Source organism: Pseudopipra pipra, chromosome 7 (assembly GCF_036250125.1).
Source record: "Pseudopipra pipra isolate bDixPip1 chromosome 7, bDixPip1.hap1, whole genome shotgun sequence".
NCBI classification, from domain to species: Eukaryota; Metazoa; Chordata; class Aves; order Passeriformes; family Pipridae; genus Pseudopipra; species Pseudopipra pipra.
Window position 1 is genome coordinate 18,916,372 of NC_087555.1, and position 22,375 is coordinate 18,938,746.

The following is a 22,375-nucleotide window of genomic DNA, read 5'->3' on the forward strand; positions in this document are numbered from 1 at the left end:
AGTGGCTTCAACCTTAGTAATGCAACAGCTCAGGGAGTGTTAGTGCAGGCTTCTCCAGAGGCATCCTGGACCTCTATGCAGGAACCAAATTTAAGCACAATTCTTCAGTTCAGCTTTCCCACTTCTGGCTTATCACCAACATCTGAACATGTTTAATAAGAAACCAAAACCAATCTAACAAAAACAGACTTACTACTATAATCAGGGAAGGTCTTCTAACAATTGTTACTATTGATTAGTATGATAGATTTGAATACTACAAAGATGTATCATACAGACAAGATAACCCAGAAAAATTAAAATTTCTAAAAAGAATAGAAAATACACCCCCCCCCCCGTAGATTCTAAATATTTTAAAAATATTACATTTTCTCCACATCACATCAGTCGATCTATAAATTCCAGTTTCGGAAGCTGGACTTGAATCCCATTAGGACCATGAAACATGGTTAATAAATTTCAACGATTCTTATTCTGATTAAGTCCTCTAAAGTCTGAACTACCAGAAAAGATAACATAATTTATTCCTTTGAGGGAGGACAGACAGGATATTTAAGAATTAACCTCAAGTCTGAGAAGTAATAGATAGCAGAATAGAATCAAGGAACTATATAAAGGCACTTGCTTCCTACAGATTTATGTTTCTTCCACTAGTAGAAGAGCTATCGGAGTTCTTACAAAGTCTTAGCTGGTTCCCCAACTGTGAGGTATTTTCCTGAAAACTATGAACCTGAAAATTTGGGGGTTTGAAAAAGAATGTGCTCAAGGCACTTTAGAGGCTTAAATAGAAAGGGTCTGTTAGCTTATGGCAGCAGGATACAGTTTTAGGAAAAGGTAAAGAGCCTGTACTCAGGAAGCACACCAGCGAGAGCACAGAACCACCCTTGTAACCTGCTTGTGTGACATTACACCCAAGAGAGCACAGGCCCTATGCTGTACGAGAGTATCCAAGCAGAACAGCCAGAGGAGAATCAAACTAGGAGAAATTTCAGAGATTTCATATATAAATTTAAGCACTTCCTATTCAGGTATCTATTAAGTCTTGATGCAAAACAGAAGGGTAAAAGAAAATTCATACAACTGAAGTGACACTGTATCTGAGAATCTACTTTGTTTATTTCAGCAAGAAGTGCCCCCAAACCTAAAGTACAACATTTTAAAATCTACAACACAAAAATAGAAAATATTCAAAATGCACAGAAACACAAGTCACCTTTAATGTGATTAAAACGTCACATGAGATTTTTTGCAGTTAAGTGGCAATTAAGGATGTGCTTTAAAACACTGTACAGAAATCTGCAAGTTCCTGTACAGGCAGGATCCTCACGCTTGTGCAAGTCGTTCTAGGACTCTTCGGTAATCTGAAACAAGCTGCTGGAAGCTCTCTTCTAACTGCTCACGTTGCATGTTTAGGTCTATTTGGTTCAACTGATTAGTCATCTCCTCTGGTCTTAGACACCTTCTCATCTTGGCAAGTTCTCTCTGTTTTTTCTAAGCAATCAAACAAATAGCAGTTTGAACACAACAATGATTATCAAGAATATGGTATTTCATTAAAATTTATTCAATTTCAGTATCTAGTTCTTTAAGATGTCCCTAATCCCAAGAAAAGCATTTACAGTGTCTGTACATCTCTTCTGTTAAAGCCTTTTAGCTTCTGTATTACCAATGAACTAGTGAAATGAAAAATGGTTTCGATTTTTTTTCCTTAACCAAACAGATTAGGTCTAACAATACACCTACTACTGAAGATGTATGGCATGAAAAACTTGACTGCAGAAAAATGACCAGGATATTTAGTTCTACACTGGCATTAATCACACTGGTGTCCCACTATGTAGCTGTTCAGCCAACTAATTTCCCCATAACTATCAAAAATTAATTTTAAGCCTCCTGTATACAGAAAAAGTTTCACAAATTCTTACAAATTATTCAAGTAATAATTGTCAGGAACTAGCAGTAACAACGGTGAAATGAAATAAGATTATTTACAAGCATAAGTGTATTTGTACAGCAAGAAGATGAGTTCTCCTTGCTGTGTCACATGTGATATTTTTACCTGTTTCTTAAAAACACTTCAAAATGCTTTTGTATTTCCTTTTCCCAGATATACTTTTACACAGCTGATATCTATATCTGAATATATAGTTCTTCAGGTACTTTTAATTCTTCAGTCTTCTCTTGCTTTGTAAAAGCAGAATGTCATTCAACATTTCATTAAAAAAAGACATTATGTATGCCTGGCATCTTATCAATAAATCTTTGCAATGCCTGTGGAATCAAGAAAATTTCACCCAACTATTTCTACCATCAGTCTCAAAATTAATCTTCTTCTGTTCTCTAATTTTACAATTATCTCTCACAGGAATATTTGTTTTCTTTCTGTGGTTGATGCTGAGTGTCAGGAAGGAGGAGTGGAGATCACAGTAAACTGTAAATGAGTAAGATCAGAAAAGCTTTTATAATCTCCCACAGATTCCACAGATAGGCAAAGTTCAGTTCAGAAAAGGAGATTCTGTACTTAAGCCCTGATAAGGCCTCCAGGCACATTTCTGCCAACAATCAAGAAATCTTTCCTTGTAGAAACAATGTCAAAAGCAACACAGATGTTCAAGTTTTAGATTCTTGTTAGCTCTATCTAGTCAAAATGTATAAGATACTCAAACCATGTGATGAGTTGCCCAAATCAAAATAGAGATGACTACCTTCTGACCAAGCTTCTGTCAGTAGAAGAACTAAAACCTTCTTATTCTAAATCTATGTCTGCTTAATTAACAGGAATATCTGTTTAGATTATAAGTATTAGCTCTGAAAAAAGGCTGTCAGTTTTTAAATGCCCATTACATCTGATGCTGTAGCGTTAGGCCATCTCTAAGTTCCAGATTCCTGGTAGAAAGCAAGCTCCCTTTGCATGTTTCAGATAACCAGTTGTTCCAATATCCATTTCCCTCCAAATATACTACCAGCATATCCAGGTACACAAGATTCTGAAAACTGCCATCAGTAACATTTTACCTGGGCAGTTTCAAGAGAATTCTTAGGGAGCAAGTTACTGGGCTAGGCAGAAAAGTATATTCTGTTGAAGTAGCAAACCCAAACAAAGTATCAGCACAGCAGTGGTATTTACTTCCAACAGGGATGACATGAAGAACAAAGACATGATCAGGGAGACATGTCTGCCAGCACAGTCCACCAATATCAAAATCAAATCATCACCAATTAATCAAAAGCAGAGTTCTTCAGAAATGAAGAAATTTCACAAGCTGCTCACCCTCCAACTACCTTAAATCCTGTTCACTAATACAACAAATCTTCTATTTCCTGGATTAGTATTGCTCATACAGAGAGCAACATAGCTGCTGTATCAGTCATTCCAATCTAGTGGTGCCATATATATAAAAGTCTCAGTATGTTTAGCAACCTTGCTAATGTGAAGACTTCAATGAGAATAGATGTATTACATGTTTTTTCCCTGAAGTTTCCACGTGTAGTTTTATTACTGCTACTGTTAGCCAGGAAATAGCTGTAAGATGCAATACCATTTCTACTAAGGTAGTGACAATTTAGAATTATTCTATTATACAGCACTATTAAAATGAAGCTATCATATGCTTCACATAATAAAATGATACCAGTATTAGAGTATGCAGTAGTATTCCTGATTGTTTATTCAAGTTTGTTCCCCCTCCCTCCAAATTACCATCTATATACTAAAAGTTAGTTTAATTTTATTTCTGAAAATTTTTTGAAAACAGCACTGTAACTAAAATTTATTGGAAATTGTTTAAAATGAGTATATGAGTAAGCTGTTTACTAGGTAGAACTATCACAAACAAGATGACTATTTCAGAACATGAAACAAAATCAGGGAAAAAGGTGTTGGCTGCTTTAAGGATTCCTTCGAATCCTCATTGAAATAACAGAAAAATAAGAAATGCAATATTCTAAAGTAGTAATATTGCATATCTAGCAATACAAAATCCATTCATTATCCATGCATTTATTGCATGCAAAGACTGGAGTGGAAACACCTGCTGGAAGCAGTAGAATTGAAGCTGCTTATTGGGAATTTTGCATTTCCCCCACAGGACTTCAGTGCTGAGTGAATTAACTAAAACCATGTAATAGTCCTGTTTGCTGAAAAATCACCGTATTTGTAGTGGACACTGACTGAAATTTAACAAATGAGACAAGACACTCATGAAAAAGAAAATGTATTGATTAAGGTTCTGCCACTCAGCATGACATGGTGTTATCTCCAGATCAGACAAGTATTTAATACAGTGCTGGGCTCTCATTTCTGCTAACAGCCCCCATAATCCCAACATGACTGCAATCAAAGTTTTGGTATTGTGGTATAACAGGGTAAGTGCTGCTTTAGGAAGGTTTGCAAGCTAATCGAGGTATTCCTCATACTCTTTTTTCAACAGGATTTTGGTTTGCTTAGCAAGTACCTAATTGATGAGTAGCTAATGTGCCAGTTATACCAATAAATGTGGATTTATTTGTAGTCTTTTTTCATCAAGAGTCAAAGACTGATGCCATTAGCAACTAGGATATAATTTTTTCAACCTGTATGTCAAAGGGTCAGTTTATGCAACACAGACCAACTATACTGAAGATCCTGGAACCCATAATTAATAGGAACTAAGAAAATTACTTTGTATCTAGTTTAGTATTTGCTTGAATTTTACTGCTGAAATTACTGTATATTCCATCTGCACAGAGTTCTATGTTGACCACTTCTAGCAAGTTGTTTTGTTAAGACCTAGCTAACAAGTAGAACAGAAACCTAAACTACCACCTAGTCTGCAGTATAAACTTATTACAGCATTTACATCTTCACATTTTTGGCTTGCCTATTTAAGATATATTTTTAGCCTTTTCAAGAAATTGACAATTTTTTTCCCCTTAAACCTACATGGGCATAATGCCACTTGTAGCTGGAGAGCATAAGCTTAATAGCAACCTCCTGCTGGAATTGGGGGCAGGAAACAGTCAGGATCTTCAGCACTGCAATGTACGAATGATCTCTTCATCTGTACACGTGCCAGTTGAACACTGCATAACTAATAGTAGTTGATTGGCAACATAATTGGCATCAACTACATTTATGGAAATGAAAGTAAAATCAAGTATAATTAGCCCTGAAAAAAGTATTAAATGATACTTAAGTTATATACACCTTATAGGGGCCAATCAGTCTTCTTTTAACGTCCAACCGGTAGCTCCTGGACTGTTCCACATCCCCCATGTTTGTTGCACGCAATCGGAGAATTTCATAGACTCGTCTTGTGTGTTGCTGATGAACAGAAAGGAGAATAAAAACCACGTCTGAATGAAGAGGTAACTCAACAGAGCTCAAAGTGGAGAAATATTGAAATATTAGAGTAATTCCTCAACCTATCAGAAGACAATCAGAGGCATGGACAGAGCCTCTGTCAAATCTATCCTCCTATCAGCTGGGTTAAATGAATAAACATTCTTCTTTTAACTTCAAAACCATTTTCTTCCATGCAGCCAGTGTCCGGTCTCTCAAAGTGCTGCACCAGCTGTAGAGGTGCTTCAAGGACCTACTGTTAATAAACAGCAGAAAGCCCAGAAACCAGAATCCAAAAATACTTCAAAGAACTGAAGGACTGGAACTAGAGTGCCATTAAACAATATCAAACAGTATCTACTTTGCTAATTTTAATAATCCCCATATACCTACTGCCCTTCAGAAGGCCCCCGAAGTTCTAAATATGAAAATGAAACAAAAATATTTAAAGTTTTCTGTTTACTAGTGAAGAAAATTAATTAGTAAATGGAAACACAAAAGTGCTTTTGGTATCACTATCTGATAGTATGACATCTGAGGAGAAAAAAACCCTACAGGTTGTATCTGTATGAAAGCAGAATTTAAGACCAAGTATAAATAAGGTGGTTTGTTTGCTATGTTTTTATACCATTAAAAAAAACCAAACCGAACATTTATCCTTTCAGATTTAAAATACAGAAGGCTTACACAAACTATACCATTTTCATGAACACATCTGAATATAGCTTCACATTCCCCATCCCTCAAGCCTCAAAGTTTTCATTAAACCACATTCAAGTACATTTTTTTATTAAGCAACTCTGCCATTTCACTACTATACTCACAAACGAGTTTAATAACTTACTGAGATTACCAGCAAATTTAATTTTCAATTCACCTGTTCAGTTCTCCAAGTGTTTAGAGTTGCCTTAGTAGCAGTTGTTTACCACTTAGGTGTTTATTCCCAAAGCAACATTTATTATTTACATAAATACACTTGAAAGACATCAAAACCATGTCAAATTCTACTACAACAACAGACTTTTGTAACTAAAAAAAGCATTTATCTAAAACCAATAGCTAGGTCTCTCCAGATACATCCTAAAAAACTGTCAAAATAAGCCAGAGTGTGTAAATTCCAAGTCTCCATCTCTAAGTTTATATTGTTATTCTATTATTTTGATAAGAATATGTCCAACTACAATGGTTCTGATTCAGTACCTTATTTATTTTCAATTTTTGTTGAGCTTCCGTCACCATTTCTTGACTGAAACCCTGCATTAACTTTACTGGGGAAAAGCACAGCAAATCTTGACAGAGCTTTACAAGAACAAAGTCTCTTAGCTTCACATAGTTCTCTGATGGATCTTCAGCTAGAAAGAATAAGAAAAGCCTATCAGCATTATTTGTTTTCTCATCTCTGGGATGTAACTACAAGGAACTATAGACAACAAAAGTGGATACAGCATTCATCGGTGTAATACCAAGGTTGTGGACTTGATCCTGTTATGGGCCATTCATTTAAAACTTGGACTCGATGATCCTTGTGGGTCCTTTCTGACTCAGACTATTCTGTGATATAAACAACTGTTGTTTAATTAGTTAATTTTAAGTACTGCTATCAAAGGTTTAGGTGTTTGACAGCAGACATCAAGCAGGTCACGGAAAGAGAAACTTGTAATATTTTGTGTATGCAGTACTGTACAGTTTTATGTTATATGCATTTATAAGAAACTGACAACATACACGTTCAATCCCATTTAACTTCTTGGGAAAAGTAAGACTACTCTGTGTATAACACCTTTTTTTCTATATCCTCCGTCTATTCTATATTTGACAGAATGGTAGAACTACTAAAATACAAGTAAATTATGTGGACAAAGAGTGGTGAAAATATCCTACTGTACACAAGTAAACTAGCTGAAGACAGGTATTGACCATGAGTTATAGTCTATGTTAGCAAGGAAGACAGGAAAAGGTAGAAAGACCCAAAAGACATGATTATCCAAAATTAAAAGGCTGGAAGCACCTAAGCAAAAGCTGATCACAATTTCAAGTTACTTCCATTTTGCTTAAAATGACAGCATAGCTATCAAAATTGTTGCTTTAAGAAAAAAACACCGAAGTTGAGAACTAGCCTCAGTTAACATCAAAGTGGTCCCATCCACATTGTTCCTATTTATGAACAACATTGTGAATATATTGCTTTCTTCCTTGTTTGTTTAGACAGGCTCACCACAAATAAGTAGCAGGGCCATGTTTTCCCCCAACCCTCATTTTTGCATAACTAGCCTTTTTGAGTTTATTGCTAACCAGCTTATACCCCACCTGTGTTTTTCTTTAGTTTTGAGGAACACTGTGAATAGTTGAAATTGGCAGTTTTAGAATGATCAAAAAGAAAAAAAAAAAGTTACCAAGGACTGGGATAGAAGTTTTTGCTATCTTTGTGCAGCACTGCACAACTATTTTTTTGGTTGGAGTATGCTTATGATGATTGTATCAGTTAACATGTTTTATGCATGAGTGGCCTAATCTCGTATGGCAAACCTTATAGCACTTACTCTACAAAATAGATTGGAGAAGGTGCACTAAAGTTAACTCCATTCGTTTGAGCTCAGATTAGTTAAGAGAAACATGAGGCAGTTTCTGTGCAGTAAGCACTATCAGCATACATTTTGCTTGTGTCAGCACAACCAGGTATAAGCAGAACAAAATATTTGTTGTAAATGTGAAACTCCAAAGTTTTTTAATACATCCTTAGCTCTTTCAAAGAGGCTAACTCTTTTCAGAAAGGTTAAAGGCTTTACTTCCCAATTTTAGATGATACCTAACTAAATATCCTGACAATGTCAGGATTGTCCAGCCGAATTTCCCGCTCAAAAGGACAAAAAATAATTCTGTAAGAGCCTTGAATGACATGTAGAATATTGTAAACCTTCTCCTGCTTCATTCCATAAAAAAATTAAACCCTGTTTTAGTGCACATTTACTGGTTGCTACAACCCTGTATTTAAGGCACTGAGCCATGCATATGTCAAATGATTTACGCAGTACCATGTTAAGACTTTATTCATCCTCAGTTAAAGCTTTGTACTATTAAAAGGAAAAAGTAAATGCATGATGCAGATGATTTTCTGTTGCATAAACAAAGTTATACTTCCTTGGGTTCCCATGAACTGGATTAAAATTATGAGGTGGATTACCTTTTGTTATGATTATGCTGCAACAATGCATTATGAAGCAAGCAGTCAATTGTGTTTTAATTAGAATGGGGAGTTATTTCTAACCAAGATGAGACTGCACATAGAATTGAATGGTCAAATTGTGCTTCAACTATATTTCTTCCTATGCTAGACTTGAAACCACAGGACAGATGTCACACTTGTGGCAATTTCTAGTGTTATTTTTGTTATGCACATCCACCCTTTATCCCCTCTGCCATTTCCTCAATAATCTTTTATTTTTAGGTATTTGTGCACACACCTCTAATATCACAGATGCCTTCAGCCAGCACTGTGTGCTCCTAGAGCACAAGTTCTCTATGGACTTTTACTGTCTGTAAAATTTCATCTTGCACACTAATATTAATATGCTATTTTAGTTAGATGAGTGTGTGCCCCCTGAAGTCTGAGTTTTGGCTAACAGAAGGAAGTTGAACAAGGAATTTGACAAAGCTTGATCTCTTGGCAAACTCAGCTGTGTATCTCACAATAAAATGGCTAATTAGCTGGTAATCCGTTCACGCTAGGGATGGAATTTTCCTGGTGTACTGTTCTCTAAGTAAAGTATTTAAGGAGCTACATTATATACACTTCTTCTGTAAACCAGGGTACTACTGATGCTGGACTGAGCAGAAGCTGAATCTTCAAAAGGCTGTGTAATTCTGACAAATGAACACAGAAATTAGCCTGTGGGCTAACAACCTGTGAATGCTACAAGTTGCTTGTTAAAAATTTAACACAAACCTGTTATATCAAGTACTGTAGGAGAAGACATATAGTATCTATGAACTGTTTCAAGCAGCTGAGCACCATGGCCTTCTCCTTGGAATGGTGGCAAGATCAGCATCTGACTACAGACAAAGGAATGCATTTTCAGTTCAAATTATGCATTTGCAAATATAAAGTCTTAAAAACAAAATGGTATTTCATTGTAGATTAAAGTATGTGTAGCAACCTTAATGTTAAAATGTAATTTTCAACAGAGTCTTAAAATTGTTAAATATTCCAAACTTGTTTGAGATTCCCTCCGCTTCAAGAAGGAAACAATGAAATAAATCAGTGCATAGACAGCTAATAATGGGGATTTTTTTAAACAAATCAACACCATTATAAACAAGTATTGGGAACTTCAGCAGTTCCCTCTTCTGAAATAAAAGGCAAGGCACGAGTTACACCGCCAATTACCTTACACGTGGCCGGGTTTTGTCTGGGTACACATAGTAATTATAGACTGTCATGTAGCCTACGGTCGCAAAGAGCGTAGCTCCATCCTTATTATACTTCTCAAATCTGCAGATAAAACAGAAAGCCAAGCAGGTCAATTACAGTCGCGCTCCCATGCAGTGTCCATTTTCTTTTCCATTCTCCAACTGAATTTTCAGTGTCAGCAAGCTACTCTGTGAGGGCCCAATGGGTACACCTGCTATGTTCTGAATGTACAATTCACTTAATTGGTGTGCAGCAACTTGGATAAATCAGGCCTCTTTACAGCACTTCAGTGCACTTGCCTATTATAAAGATGAATAGGTGGCAAGTAAAAGAAAACACAGGCAAAGCTCATTTTACTGTTTAAGCCTACATTCAGGGCTCTAACGGACAACAGCATTTAATTCAGCTCTATTCTCAAGCTTTCCCAAAGCATAATGGAGGAAAACTCAAGCCTCATAAACAATGGTTTTTCTTTCCTGGGAAAAATATCATTATACTGCTCCAATAATTGGCCAGCCACAATTAAAATGCAGGCTTTGTGGAGGTAATAAGGTCCACTGTTGCTTTAGAACTGTACTTACACTAGAAAGTAGTTCCATCTTTCATCATCTACATCAATAAAGCTAGCAGTTTCAATAAACCACATCAAGAACGTCTGAAGCCTTTCATGATATTCTCGAAAGCCTGGACATGTCATGTCAGCCTAGGGAAAAAGCCAGGAGAAGTCAGGTGAAACCTATCACAGATGTAAGAGGAAAAAAAATATGCAAAACCTAATTAAATTATCGGATATAAAAAAGCATGTTTACAATGATTAATAAATGGATAAAATGATAGTATTTATATACTATGGTTCAATCATTACAGAAAGTGCATCCTTGCAAAATAAAATTGCATTTGGTTGCTCAAAAGCAGAAGTTTAATTTTTCATACCTTGTATATCTGGTATGTTATATCTTCACCGGCTTCCTCATTATGGATAGAATATGTGTGTAGCAGCATTCCAAAGGGCTTGAAGTTGACCTCCTTCTCCAGCAGAGACACAAAGTCATCTGTGTTTGTGCAAAAACCAGGCGGAATGATTTCTCTAATTTTACTTTCAACATCATCTGCCTGCAGATTACAAAAAGGGGCAGGATCAGTGGAAGATGAGAAAAAACCAGCATTGATGTCATTATTGTGCTATAAGAAATGACTATATGAGAGATGATATGGCCTACCAGTAATTAAAAAAAGAAAAAAAAAAAGAAGGGAAGCATTTCTGTTGTTTAGTGGTGACCTTCCAGCAAGTAAAGAAGCTGCACTGGTGAAATCAGAAAGGTCACAATCCAGCCACTGTAAGCATCAAAAAGCTCTTGTTAACAGCATAAGTTAATGAACACTATTATGTTTAGAGATTGCTACACTTGTCCAAGTTTGTCTAAGAGTGTTGATAGCTACTCTGTAAGTGGAGCACACTCAGAAGCTAAGACATTCCAGAGAGCAATTCTCCAAGACTATGCTATGCAACACAGCCTTGTAGAACTCAGGTTCCCAAACAAGCAGCTTGCAATAACTACTAGGTAATGCAGAACTAAGCAGAGAAACAGGCACAAAGATCAAAAATGTTAGCTCCCAAACAGAAAAGTGACAGCTAGCACACTCTTGCATTCTTGTGTCCCCCTGCTTGAAATGCCTGTCTACAGGATCAGCTCCAAAACACATTACAAACTCACACAACCACATCCCCCATTCTAATAAAAGACAGTTTTGAAAACAAAGTTTGACATAAAATAGTACAATTTAAGAATACTGTCAGCAAATCTGACCTGTAGTCTAACATACTGTGGAAGACAAAATATTCTGACACCAAAATTTAATTCACAGATTTCACTTTGGTTATCTGAAAAGTTAGAGACTATCAGCTGAGCAGACTTCATAATCCTTTTCAGACCCCCAGAAGACCACTTGATTGAATACATTTACTACTTCTTTTTAACCATGAATATTTGATGAAGTTTCACAATAACGTATTACTGCTTCTCACCAGGCAATAAAACTTAATGAATTGGTCTCAACTTAACAAAACCCTTCTCCTCAATACAACCCCTAAAAGCCTGACATTACATTCAACAAAATGAGCTTACATTCAATTCAAACTTTCCTCTAGACAATGAATCCAGGTTTTTACTTAATGGAGTTTGCCGTGAGTTCAGCTGTAATGTTTGTATTGTATCTATTTCCACAAGGACGGACACAAGAACACTTTGTGTTAACTTACTAAGCAGCTCTTTCACACCGTTTACATGCATGATGGGTATTAGTTCAAAACCAAGACCCTTGCTACTTAGCATTCAAAACAGGGAAATTAAGATGCTTAGAACAAAATACACTACAAAAGGCTAATACAACATGCTACTAATTCCTGTCCTTTCAACCATAGGCCCTTAAGTAGAAGCAATGCACCTGCAAATGAATAGCACTTTATCATTCAGTTACAGTTTTATTGTAGAGAAAGATGGATTTAGCTCAGCACAAACAAGTTTTATTCTTAATGGTTTGGTACTACCAACATTTATATTTATATTTGGAGAGAGAGCTATTAAGCAGTTAAAATACAGCTCTACAATACTTGGTGTAAGAACCAAGTTAAAACATGTACAGTCTTTACATCCATTTCATTCTCAAAACAAAGATAATTTATTGGAGCCTTTGCTATTCTTCAGAGACCAATATTAACTAAAACATTTTCTTTACACTTACTGATTTAAGTGCATTACATCAAATCAGCCATTTTTTCAGAATCAATGTAATACATTTAAAAACATATTTATATGGAACACATTGTAGAAATTACTTTTTTTTTTAAACCATGCAAATGCACTGTTTAAGCAGATCTTAGTCTGCACTGCTTACAGAGCTGTAGGGAACCACAACCAAGAATCCATAGTGACTCATTTTATATAGCTGAAATAGGCATGTAAAAATAACCTAGAATTAAAACAGTACTTCCAAGCATCAGTTCAGTATCTCAGGCTATGTGGAAGCTATCTAAAAAAGGTGAACATACAGTATGAGGTACCATATAAATAATGATTAAGTAATTTTGCTTCCCTTCATATTTGTAACTTTCTTCATTAGTGGTGAGAAGGAAGCCAAACTTTCACCTGCTGAAAGCCTGTAAGATAACACATCCATCACTGGCTGCCACCAAGGAAATATCTTACTTTCAAAAAAATAGAAAGGATTAAAAGATGACAGAGACTTAGCAGATAAAGCACCAGATAATACTTCTTGGTTCTATATGACTAAAACATATTTTCACCTATTGCCTCCTAAAAATTCTCTCCCCTTGAAATGGGATCTGACATAATAAAAGAAATGAAAATATAGTCTTTAGTTACTTTTAGGGTTAACAGGATTTCTCTCTCTTACAGAGCAAATCCCAGAATCCTCAGTTGGAGTGGTGGCAGAAGTTTAAGTGATCCAATTTTCAATTAGCAAGTCCTGGAATACTGGAATCTTGACATATCAACAACAAAAAATAATGTTTCACTAACGCCTGTACTTTTTAACAGAAACATTAATTACCTTGTAGGCCAGAAACATTAATTACTTTGTAGGCCCTTTCCAAACCCTTCTGAGGTGCTCGTAATCCAAGGACCTACCAGAATTTGTTTACTGCCTTCCCTTGTGTATTTCCTTGCTATTGTTGAGAGGTTAATTTCACTCATATCTTACCACAGGAATGGATGCACACAAACAATCCTGTTGACTACTCCAACAATGTTTAACACAGGCAAAGCCACATACAATGAAGCATGCAAAAACCTGAATTAAGCCAGCCAAGAATTGTTGAGCTTTTGGTTCATGGAAGTGCTGCCTATAATGTATTACCTTCATAATCAGAATCATGTGTGGTGATGACAGGGAATTTGGTATAGGCTTGTAATTACACTTGATTTCTAGTAGGACTGTTTAAATGAGTAATGTCTTTGTACATTGCATTTGAGTCTGGATAATTTTAATATAGAGATTATTCTTGTACTAACAGGCAGCTATGACATTTGTATACCATGTAGATGCTGTTTCAAAAAGTGATTGAATTTAAAATAATTATAGAAGCATATTTAAAAGCTGAATTTCTCTAACACATGCATGTATTTCAGTGGGGAGCAATGGAGTGATCAGCAGTATTACATGAAAGAAAGAAAAATATGCCAATATTAAAATAACACTTTTTCATTAACTTTTGTATCAAAGTCTATAAACGTATAGATTAGCTGCAAAGCAAGATATATAGTTTAGTGAAATACTTTTCCTCCACCCTATCATAAAATGCAGATGAAAAGGAAAATATTGGAACAGCTGCAAATCTCAAAGCAGCAATGCAGAGGTCAATGCTATTAATATTTACACTAGAAGAAAGCAGCTTCTCTTCAGATATTTGAAAGAATCAACTTCACCCAAGGGAAAATTCTGTCTATTTTCATTAAATGAAGTGCCAACTTCCGTTCAAAACACAATCATACTCTGCTGAGCCTTCCTCAATAAAGATGGAGCTAAACCATGTTCAGATGTATAAATATGACTGGAGTTCTGTCTCTTGACATTTCAGGATTGTATCTTTTCCTCATGTTCAAAAACATCTTGGAGAAAAAAAAAGAAGAGGTATTGGGATAAGTATTTCTGTCAGTCCCTAGCAGGGACTGTAGCAGCTGCTTTAGCAATAATCAAACCAAATTTAATATCACAGAATAAAACCACCCACCATTGAATGGGCTTGTAGGGGTATTTAGATACAAAATCCTAAGCTGTGAATAACTTTGTGGAGCATTAAAACCAACATCTTACTTGTAACCAGTTATGTTAAAGGCAGAAACTGCTGTCCTTTCCTAAACACCATCTATTCACAGCACAAAGATTATCTGTCATGCATGGTGGATAATCTGCCTCTTAGTATAATTATCCTCAAGGAGCAGAGATCAGCAAACAAACAGTTAACTCAGAAAAATAAATGTTAATGTGCATTCAAATTAACATCCTGCTGTAATGACAGCTTATGTTTTAATCTCTGCAAATGCATTCATACTTTAAGGTGGTTAAACTGATGGCAAATACAAATGAGAGCAAGATTGATTACAGCCATGTCTTTTTTTCTACACAGGTTTAGATACAGCAATATGAGCAGTCTATTTGAATGTACAGTGTTAGTAACACCAAGGAAAGCACAGAGTAAGCAACCACATTCTTCCCATCCAGTCAAAGCGTGTAAATGCTCTGGAAAGCACAGAGAAGCCTCCCTCAAAATGATCCTCTTTTTTGTCTTCACTTCAATCCCTTAATCAATTGGAGGAATAATTCTGTATAGGAAACAGGGCTTGAAAAAAAGCAATGATTCTGAGCAATCAGAAGTTTCAGTATGCTTTGGACAAGACAGACCTTGTCTACCTTGCCTGTACCTCCAGAAAAGTAAAGTGGGTTTGCCATTTGTACAGAAAATAGACTGTCAGTAAAAAGGTGCTATGGTGTGGATTCCTGTTGTGATAATTATGAAATTATACTGGTGAAAGGTTGGACCATTTGATTTTAATGTTTACTACATTGCCAACAGCTTTCCTTTTTCCCTTATTTCCGAAAACATTCTTAAGATTGAAGAACATGACCCCTCACTCCTAAGATATGTTGCTCTACCCTTGAAAGTATTTCAGATATTGTCCAGGCACTTAGCCTGTTGAAGTAAGTATATTCTAAAACACCTTCAGAATAAAGAAGGACAAACTTTTAAAATTCACTTACCAAAGTAATTCCAGTGTATTTCTCCCTTTACAATAGGCCTCTCCTTGCAATTATTTAAATAAGCTCCAATGAACTTGAAATTAGTAACTTAAATACGGCTCAGAATATTCTCAGAATATTCTGAGAGCATATAGACAGTACAAGAGAAAATAAATCTTTTCTACAAGTATTCTATAAGCTCAGAAAACCTGTAGGCAAAAATAGAAAAAACAAACAAAAACCCCTGCAGATAACTGTATATCATATTAATTTAAGATGTAAAGCACACATGATACCTGCCCACAAGTTTATAATCTCTCTTCTGCCTTACTTGTCCTCCACATTTAAAGAGACACACATACCATATCATGAAGTGCTTACAAAAATCTCCTTTTCCTTCTTACTGAATTCTCTTCAGCATAAAACCTGGACTTGGTTAACATGAAAATACAGACTTGTCAAGTAGAGGGGTTTTCTGTGGAACTGGTTTTGGTATTAGCATTTCATGTCTCACTCTACTGCTGACACAATTTTGATGGCACTGGAGTCAAAGAAGGGGAAAATGTACAGATGAAGTCCAAAGCTCTTTTACAGCTTAGCAACAAAGGAAGCTTTTTTTGTTTATTGTTAAGTTAAACCATGTTTTGGGGGGATATTACTAAACCTAGAATTCCTGTCCATGCCCAAGTAAACCTTCAAAGGTAGAAGCACACCTGCACTTACCTCCACACAGTCAAACTTCTCATTTACTTTCGATGTGTATTCAATGCGGAAGAACGTCGACAGGTTACCAGCGATGTAATACAAAAGGATCTTCAGCCCCTTGTAGCCAAAAGCAATTTCACTGAGAAAGAAGAAAAGAACAATCAGGAACTCTACACAAAGCAAAATATTCACATCACAGTGCTTTCATCTCATTGGAAGTTCACATCATCTTTCCCAGTAAGGTAGAGTAAGCTTCCCAATAGGAAAAGGGAATCAAACTGATGTGCACTATCCAGACAGAGACAATGACTTAAAGTATTGCTACTGTGTTGCTCCTCTAGTGGAGAAATACAATATGTTTCTGAACTCAGCAAGGCAATGCCTCTGCCCTTACTGTAACAGCTCAGGAGAGATATAGCTAATACCTGAAATAGCTAATACTGTGTTTATGTTTTTTCAGTAGCTTTAACTCCTTAACAGGTATTTATATGAGTCGATCAATAACATTTATTAGAAATTACTTTGCAGTGTAGTATAACATTTTGGAACAAACTACTGCAATTTATACTGTACAAAACACAGATAATGAGACATAGCAATATGTGGACAGTTTTTGGTTGAGTTTCTATTTAGTTATCCAATGTCACCAGAACTGAGCAAATGCAAAAAAAAAACAAAACACAAAAGCCTTTTCTACACTTTGAAAATATGAGTTGCCTGAACACAAACCCTATATTCTTATGAAGTATACAGAATTCTTTTTCTAGCAAAAATCTTGATAAAACAGTAGTGTTCACAAAGTAACAGGTCAATTTCTGTTATTTTAAAGCATAGCTGATTTTTTTTTACTGGGATTTTTCTTTTATGATAGTACATTCATAATTTAAAACTTGAAATAGAAGTTCCAGAACAAGAATTTGCTTGTTAGTTATACTAACAGATTGGAGAGTTCTCCCGTTACTAGAATTATACATAGTTAATCCTAATTGGAGTACTCAGAATGCTTTTAAAAAGGAAATGGAAATTAAGAAACATAACTATTTCAAGAAGTCCACAGAAACATGCATCTGGATTTTCCTTAGTAGGTTGGGTTTGTTGTTGTTGTTGATCTTTTTTAACTATGGCCAGATTGTTGAATATCACTCTACTGAAAATATGAAATGACATTTCAGCACTAGGGACAGAGTGGCTGACTTCCCTACAGTACTAATTAAGTCAGCATACTCTAAATAGAAGAAACAATACTTTCCTACTTTCACTTTAGTAAGGACTTTGACACCATTTCTAAAGTATTCTTTTGGAGAAACTGGCTGCTCATGGTTTGGACATGTGCACTGTTCACTGGGTAAAAACTGGATGGATGGCCAAGCCCAAAAAGTGGTGGGGAATGGAGTTAAACCCAGCTGCAGCTGGTCACAAGTGGTGCTCCCCTGGGCTCAGTGCTGGGGCCAGTCCTGTTTAATATCTTTATCAATGACCTTAATGAGGGCATCAAGTGCCCCCTTAGTTGGTTTGCAGACAACATCAAGTTGGGTGGAATGCTGAGCTGCTGGACTTGGGTCACAACAACCCCACTACAGCACAACAGACCTGGGGAAGAGCAGCTGGAAAGCTGCCCAGCAGAAAAGGGCCTGGGGGTGCTGGTCAACAGCAGCTGAACATGAGCCAGTGTGTGCCCAGGTGGGCAAGAAGGCCAACAGTGTCCTGGCCTGTATCAGCAATAGTGTGGCCGGCAGGACTAGGGCAGTGATTTTCCTCCTGTACTCAGTATAGCAGGATTTCTTGTTTTCTAACAATTTGGAAGCAACTCTTCCCTTCTGGACCTATTAATTTGACTATGGAAACTTTTAACTTACTCATCTCCAAACACTTGATGGCTGTACTCTGGATTAAATGTTGTGTTGTCATCCTCCAAATCCTCAGGAAAGCGAACTGAGGAGGGGGAAAAGGAAAAAGAAAAAAGAAAAAAAGAAAAAAAGAGCATGACCAAGTCATTGGCTTTGGTTTGTTTATCCACAGATGCCCTGGTAGCTGTTCATGCATTCTTCTGCTACAGACAACTTCAGTTAAGAAACTATGTACATTAGGCTGACACACAAATGAAATGACATCCTGTACAATTTAGGTGCATGTTGTTTGATCTGAGGATGTCAAATCACTAATCAGAATAAAACTGAAAAATTGACACAGATGCACACATGTATATGTTTCATACATGCATCTCCTGAATATTCTGCCTTTAACTTCATCTTGAACACTGAGGACACTGCCCAGCTGGCTACTCCTGCAATAAGCACATCAATCATGTAATCAATGTTGCCTTCTCCTTCTGTCATTCTTCTCCTAGATGCAGGTGAGAACACTTCACTGTAGATGATTTTCATGGAGAGATGACTGGAAAGAAATGTTTATGTGCATTTATATTCATGTCAAAATTTTGGAGAATCAGCATGGATACATACAAAACAGCTGCAACAATATTATACTGGTACTTGTACCAATATTACCAAAACACTTAGTGATTTTTTTTCTTCCTGACTCTTTACTTTTCCTCAAAGCCTAGTAATAAACATGGCTTTCTGTGGTAATGTAAAAACATTCACTATAATGGCATCTATTCAAACTCAGTAACTTACTGAACAAGCATTTTATTCATGCTTATGGAATTATAGCAGTTGCTCCACAGCAATTATGACAGAAGTTCTTCCATCATTAAATATATGATTTATTAGTGGATGAAATTAGAGATTAAAGTAGGATTTCCTAGGAAAAAAATTTAAAATAGTGAGAAACTTGATTCCTAAACATTTTGTGTATTTGCAGTTTAAAAAAAATGCCTAGAATTGGAAGGGCTGTAACTCTTAACTTAGGCATTAAAGATATAGTTCAGTCACGCTAACAAAGTACAGGTAGCTCAAAACAACTGTTACACATTTTTAATGCTGAAGGAGTTGATATTGCATTAGCAGGAGTATGCAATGCTGCAAGAGTTAATAGTGCTATTACAGTTTTTTTTTAAAGCATGTGGAATACTGAACTACAGCTTCATTGCTGCTTTACTCCAGTAAAACCAGAGGCAAAGAAAAGTTTTTTTCTGATAATATTAGAGAGTAATTAGTCAAAGAGAAAAATGTGAATGAGGAGTGTCCAAGTGACAAGATAAAAGTCTGACCCTCTCAAAAGCAAAGGAGGTGGTTCCTCTTGCCTTCTTGGGTTTAATTCAGAGAGCAACAGATTTGAGGCAAAGTAACAAGTGTTAAAAGAAAGCAAACAAAGGAGAAACAAAACAAAAACCAAAGAGCAATTCTCAGAAGAAATTAAGACCCTGAAGATGATAGTGTATGACTGGTTTTATATCCCATGAAAAACATGTAATGTTTGGTGTTTTTTTAAATGGTACAACTTTGTAGCATCTCATATCTTCCCCTTAACACAATTAGTATATGGAACATCTAAATTCCCTGGAAGAAAAAAAGCAAAAAAAATTAGCTGAAATGGGCAATGGGTACCTTAATAAAAAAACTGATATAGTAGCTCCTTGGATTTCTAGATAAATTTCACTCAGATGTCATTATCTCTAATTCTTTGTCTTTAGAGAGGTGGAAGAGAAAAATAGAACATTCGGTCTACTCTTTGAAATAATGTTTCAGAGTAAGAGAAATATTCACAAATACAGTGGCTGAAAAACTTAAGTATTTTGCTTATAACAACATTTTGGCTCACAAGCCACTGTGTATTGAAAATGCTACTAAGCTGTACAGAACAGACTGCTAATAGTTCTGAAAAGTGCTTAACAAGTTCATTACTTCAACTTCCTTAATAAATTAAGGTGTATATATATGTACTGCTCAAGGGAACAAATAGTTGAGGGGCTGTAAAGATTAAAAATTAGACAGATACACCTTATTCTTCAAGTTATTACAGCTACACATAAGTTTAGGATATAAGCAAGTCCACCAAGAGTTCTGTAATTCTGGCTGTATTTTAAGTATCCTAGTAAGCAAATTGGCTAGAGAGAGCAATAAACAGTTCTTGAAAGATCGGGATCTTTTCTCTTCAGATTTTGAACAAATTTCACTAAAAATGTCTTGTGTCATCCAGATGTTGAGGGGGAAGGGCAGCAAAAACCCCGACCCAACAACACTTTTCAGCCTTTTATTCACCCCCCCATCAAAGAAAGAGGAAAGGGAAAGATGTTAGAAACATATAATTAGATATTTGTAACCCTAAAGAAATTAGTTCTGCTGCTGTGGTCACCATGAAGTCAACACATACTTAGGACTACACCATGTCACAAGGATTACAGAAGCGAAGAATATAACAAATGCTTCAAGAAAATAAGATGATGTAATTCCAATGCACTCTGGTAACATGGTAATAAAGTGCTGATTATCATGCAGAGATAGGACTGAATTTCTACAGCTGTACTTGAATTCCAGTAGTCTCAGCAAACTAGACCATGCATTTCTTTCTTGAGTTGCATGCTCACATCAACAAGGACATATTAATACCTGGGTGAATGTAAGTATAAGAATATTTCTTAGGAAGGTACTAATATTCCAATATCAATTGTACAGCATTTAAAAAGAGACATTACCTAGCTTCAGCTGAATTGCTTCATTTGTATTACACTTGTATTCAGCCAGTTTCTTCTCCATAGCAGTAAGTCCTGAAGAAAAATTGTTTTTTTTAAGGTTTAAGAGGTGTTCAGTCTGTGTGTTACTATTACTCAAAGATCATATTAGAAAAAGGGTTGTAAAAACTACAGAAAACACACAACACAAAACCACTGAACAAGTAAGATTAAGAAAAGCTACAATATGCTACAATGTGGTAACATGGAGAACATAGAGATTTATCTTAAACACTTCTCTGGAATCATAAACAAGAACTAGAAAACAGACAAGCATCTCTCCATTTAGTTTCTGAGAATTAAAGACATTACCATAAAATTAGCAAGTGTTATAAGTTATTACCAATTAAACATATATTTTAAAATGTAAGTATGAAATTAAGAATCCAATCTAACATGTTATTTAAAAAAACTGGTTAAGTAACACGTATTAAGTGTTTGCATTAAGTCATTTTCACAAACAGGTGTTCATGAACTGCAGTGGCATGTAAACCACCGGCAATTATTTGGCTACCACTGCTCTTCCAGAGCGGATGTGGGAGAAAAAAGCAAGCGAACTGCATTTAGTCTGTTTTTCAAAGCAGAATCCAGCACAGAAGACATTTCACTGATGGCATTTTCCAAGAGCTTTACGAACACAGCTCCCCTTCACTCCAGAAGTATCACCAGAAAGTTTTAATATAGCTTACTTCAGTCAGTGAACTTGGGAGTAAAAACAGTTTCGGGCTTTTAATTCCCTGCCCACCCCCAAGAAACTCGCGGACAAGGAGATATACTCCGGCTCAGGACTACCGAGCTCGGGGGCCGTGAGCCCGAGGACGCCCCACAGCAAGAGCAAGAGCACGACCAGGGCAACCAGGGGGACAGAGATACAGCCGGCGGCAGAGGCAGCCGCGCTCCCCTCCCTCACACCCCGTACCGTCCCTGCCGCCCACTGCCCCGTCCCGGCCTCACCCGCCATGTCCGAGCGGCCCGCGCAGTGCGAACCAACCCGCGCGCCCGCCCGCCGGAAGTAAGCGCGCGCGAACGCGCTTCCGCTTCCGCCCGCCGAAAGCAGGCCAGGAGCCAATGGCTGTGCCGCGCAGCGCGCGCGGCTCGCGCGCATGCCCAGCGCTGCCTCGAGCCCTGCGCTCGCGCCCTCGCTCGCGTGGCCGGCCCCGCCTCGCCCCGCCCCGAGAGGGCGCGCATGCGCAATGCTGGCGGCGCGGGCTCGCACGTGTCCCGGCCCCGGCGTGACGGGAACGTCCGCCCGCTCGGCGGAGCGCCCTTCGCCTCAGCGCCCCCCGCACGCACCGACCGCACGGCCCAGCGCCACGGGCACGCTGCAGCCGAGCAAACAACCAGAGCTTTAGCGTTAGGAAATAAATAAATAAAAATCTGTGTGCTGAACCGCTTGTTACAGCCACCGCGTAAAGGATATCCTGGAGATGGCTGAACACCTGCCTGCAATGGGAAGCAGTGAATTAATTCCATGTTTGACTTTGCTTGTGTGCATGGCTTTTGCTTTCCCTATTAAACTGCCTTTATCTCAACCCATGAGTTTTCCAGCTTT

The 22,375-nt window shown here is 37.0% G+C and overlaps 1 protein-coding gene across 2 annotated transcripts; it reads right to left on the minus strand.

The window, feature by feature from the left end:
• Window positions 1-1,096: 1,096 nt before the first annotated feature.
• Window positions 1,097-21,880, minus strand: HAT1 (histone acetyltransferase 1). 2 transcript variants are annotated; one of them, XM_064660844.1, is made up of 11 exons: window positions 21,778-21,880; window positions 20,788-20,859; window positions 18,047-18,122; window positions 16,209-16,329; window positions 10,662-10,841; window positions 10,310-10,431; window positions 9,705-9,809; window positions 9,264-9,370; window positions 6,521-6,672; window positions 5,186-5,302; window positions 1,097-1,491 (listed from the first exon to the last, which is right to left on the minus strand). In XM_064660844.1, exons 1-11 carry the CDS (start codon window positions 21,782-21,784, stop codon window positions 1,324-1,326), a joined length of 1,227 nt encoding a protein of 408 aa, XP_064516914.1. In that variant the 5' UTR covers window positions 21,785-21,880; the 3' UTR covers window positions 1,097-1,323. The 2 variants fall into 2 exon arrangements, with proteins under 2 accessions (XP_064516914.1, XP_064516915.1); XM_064660845.1 differs by having other exon boundaries at window positions 21,513-21,787.
• Window positions 21,881-22,375: the final 495 nt, after the last annotated feature.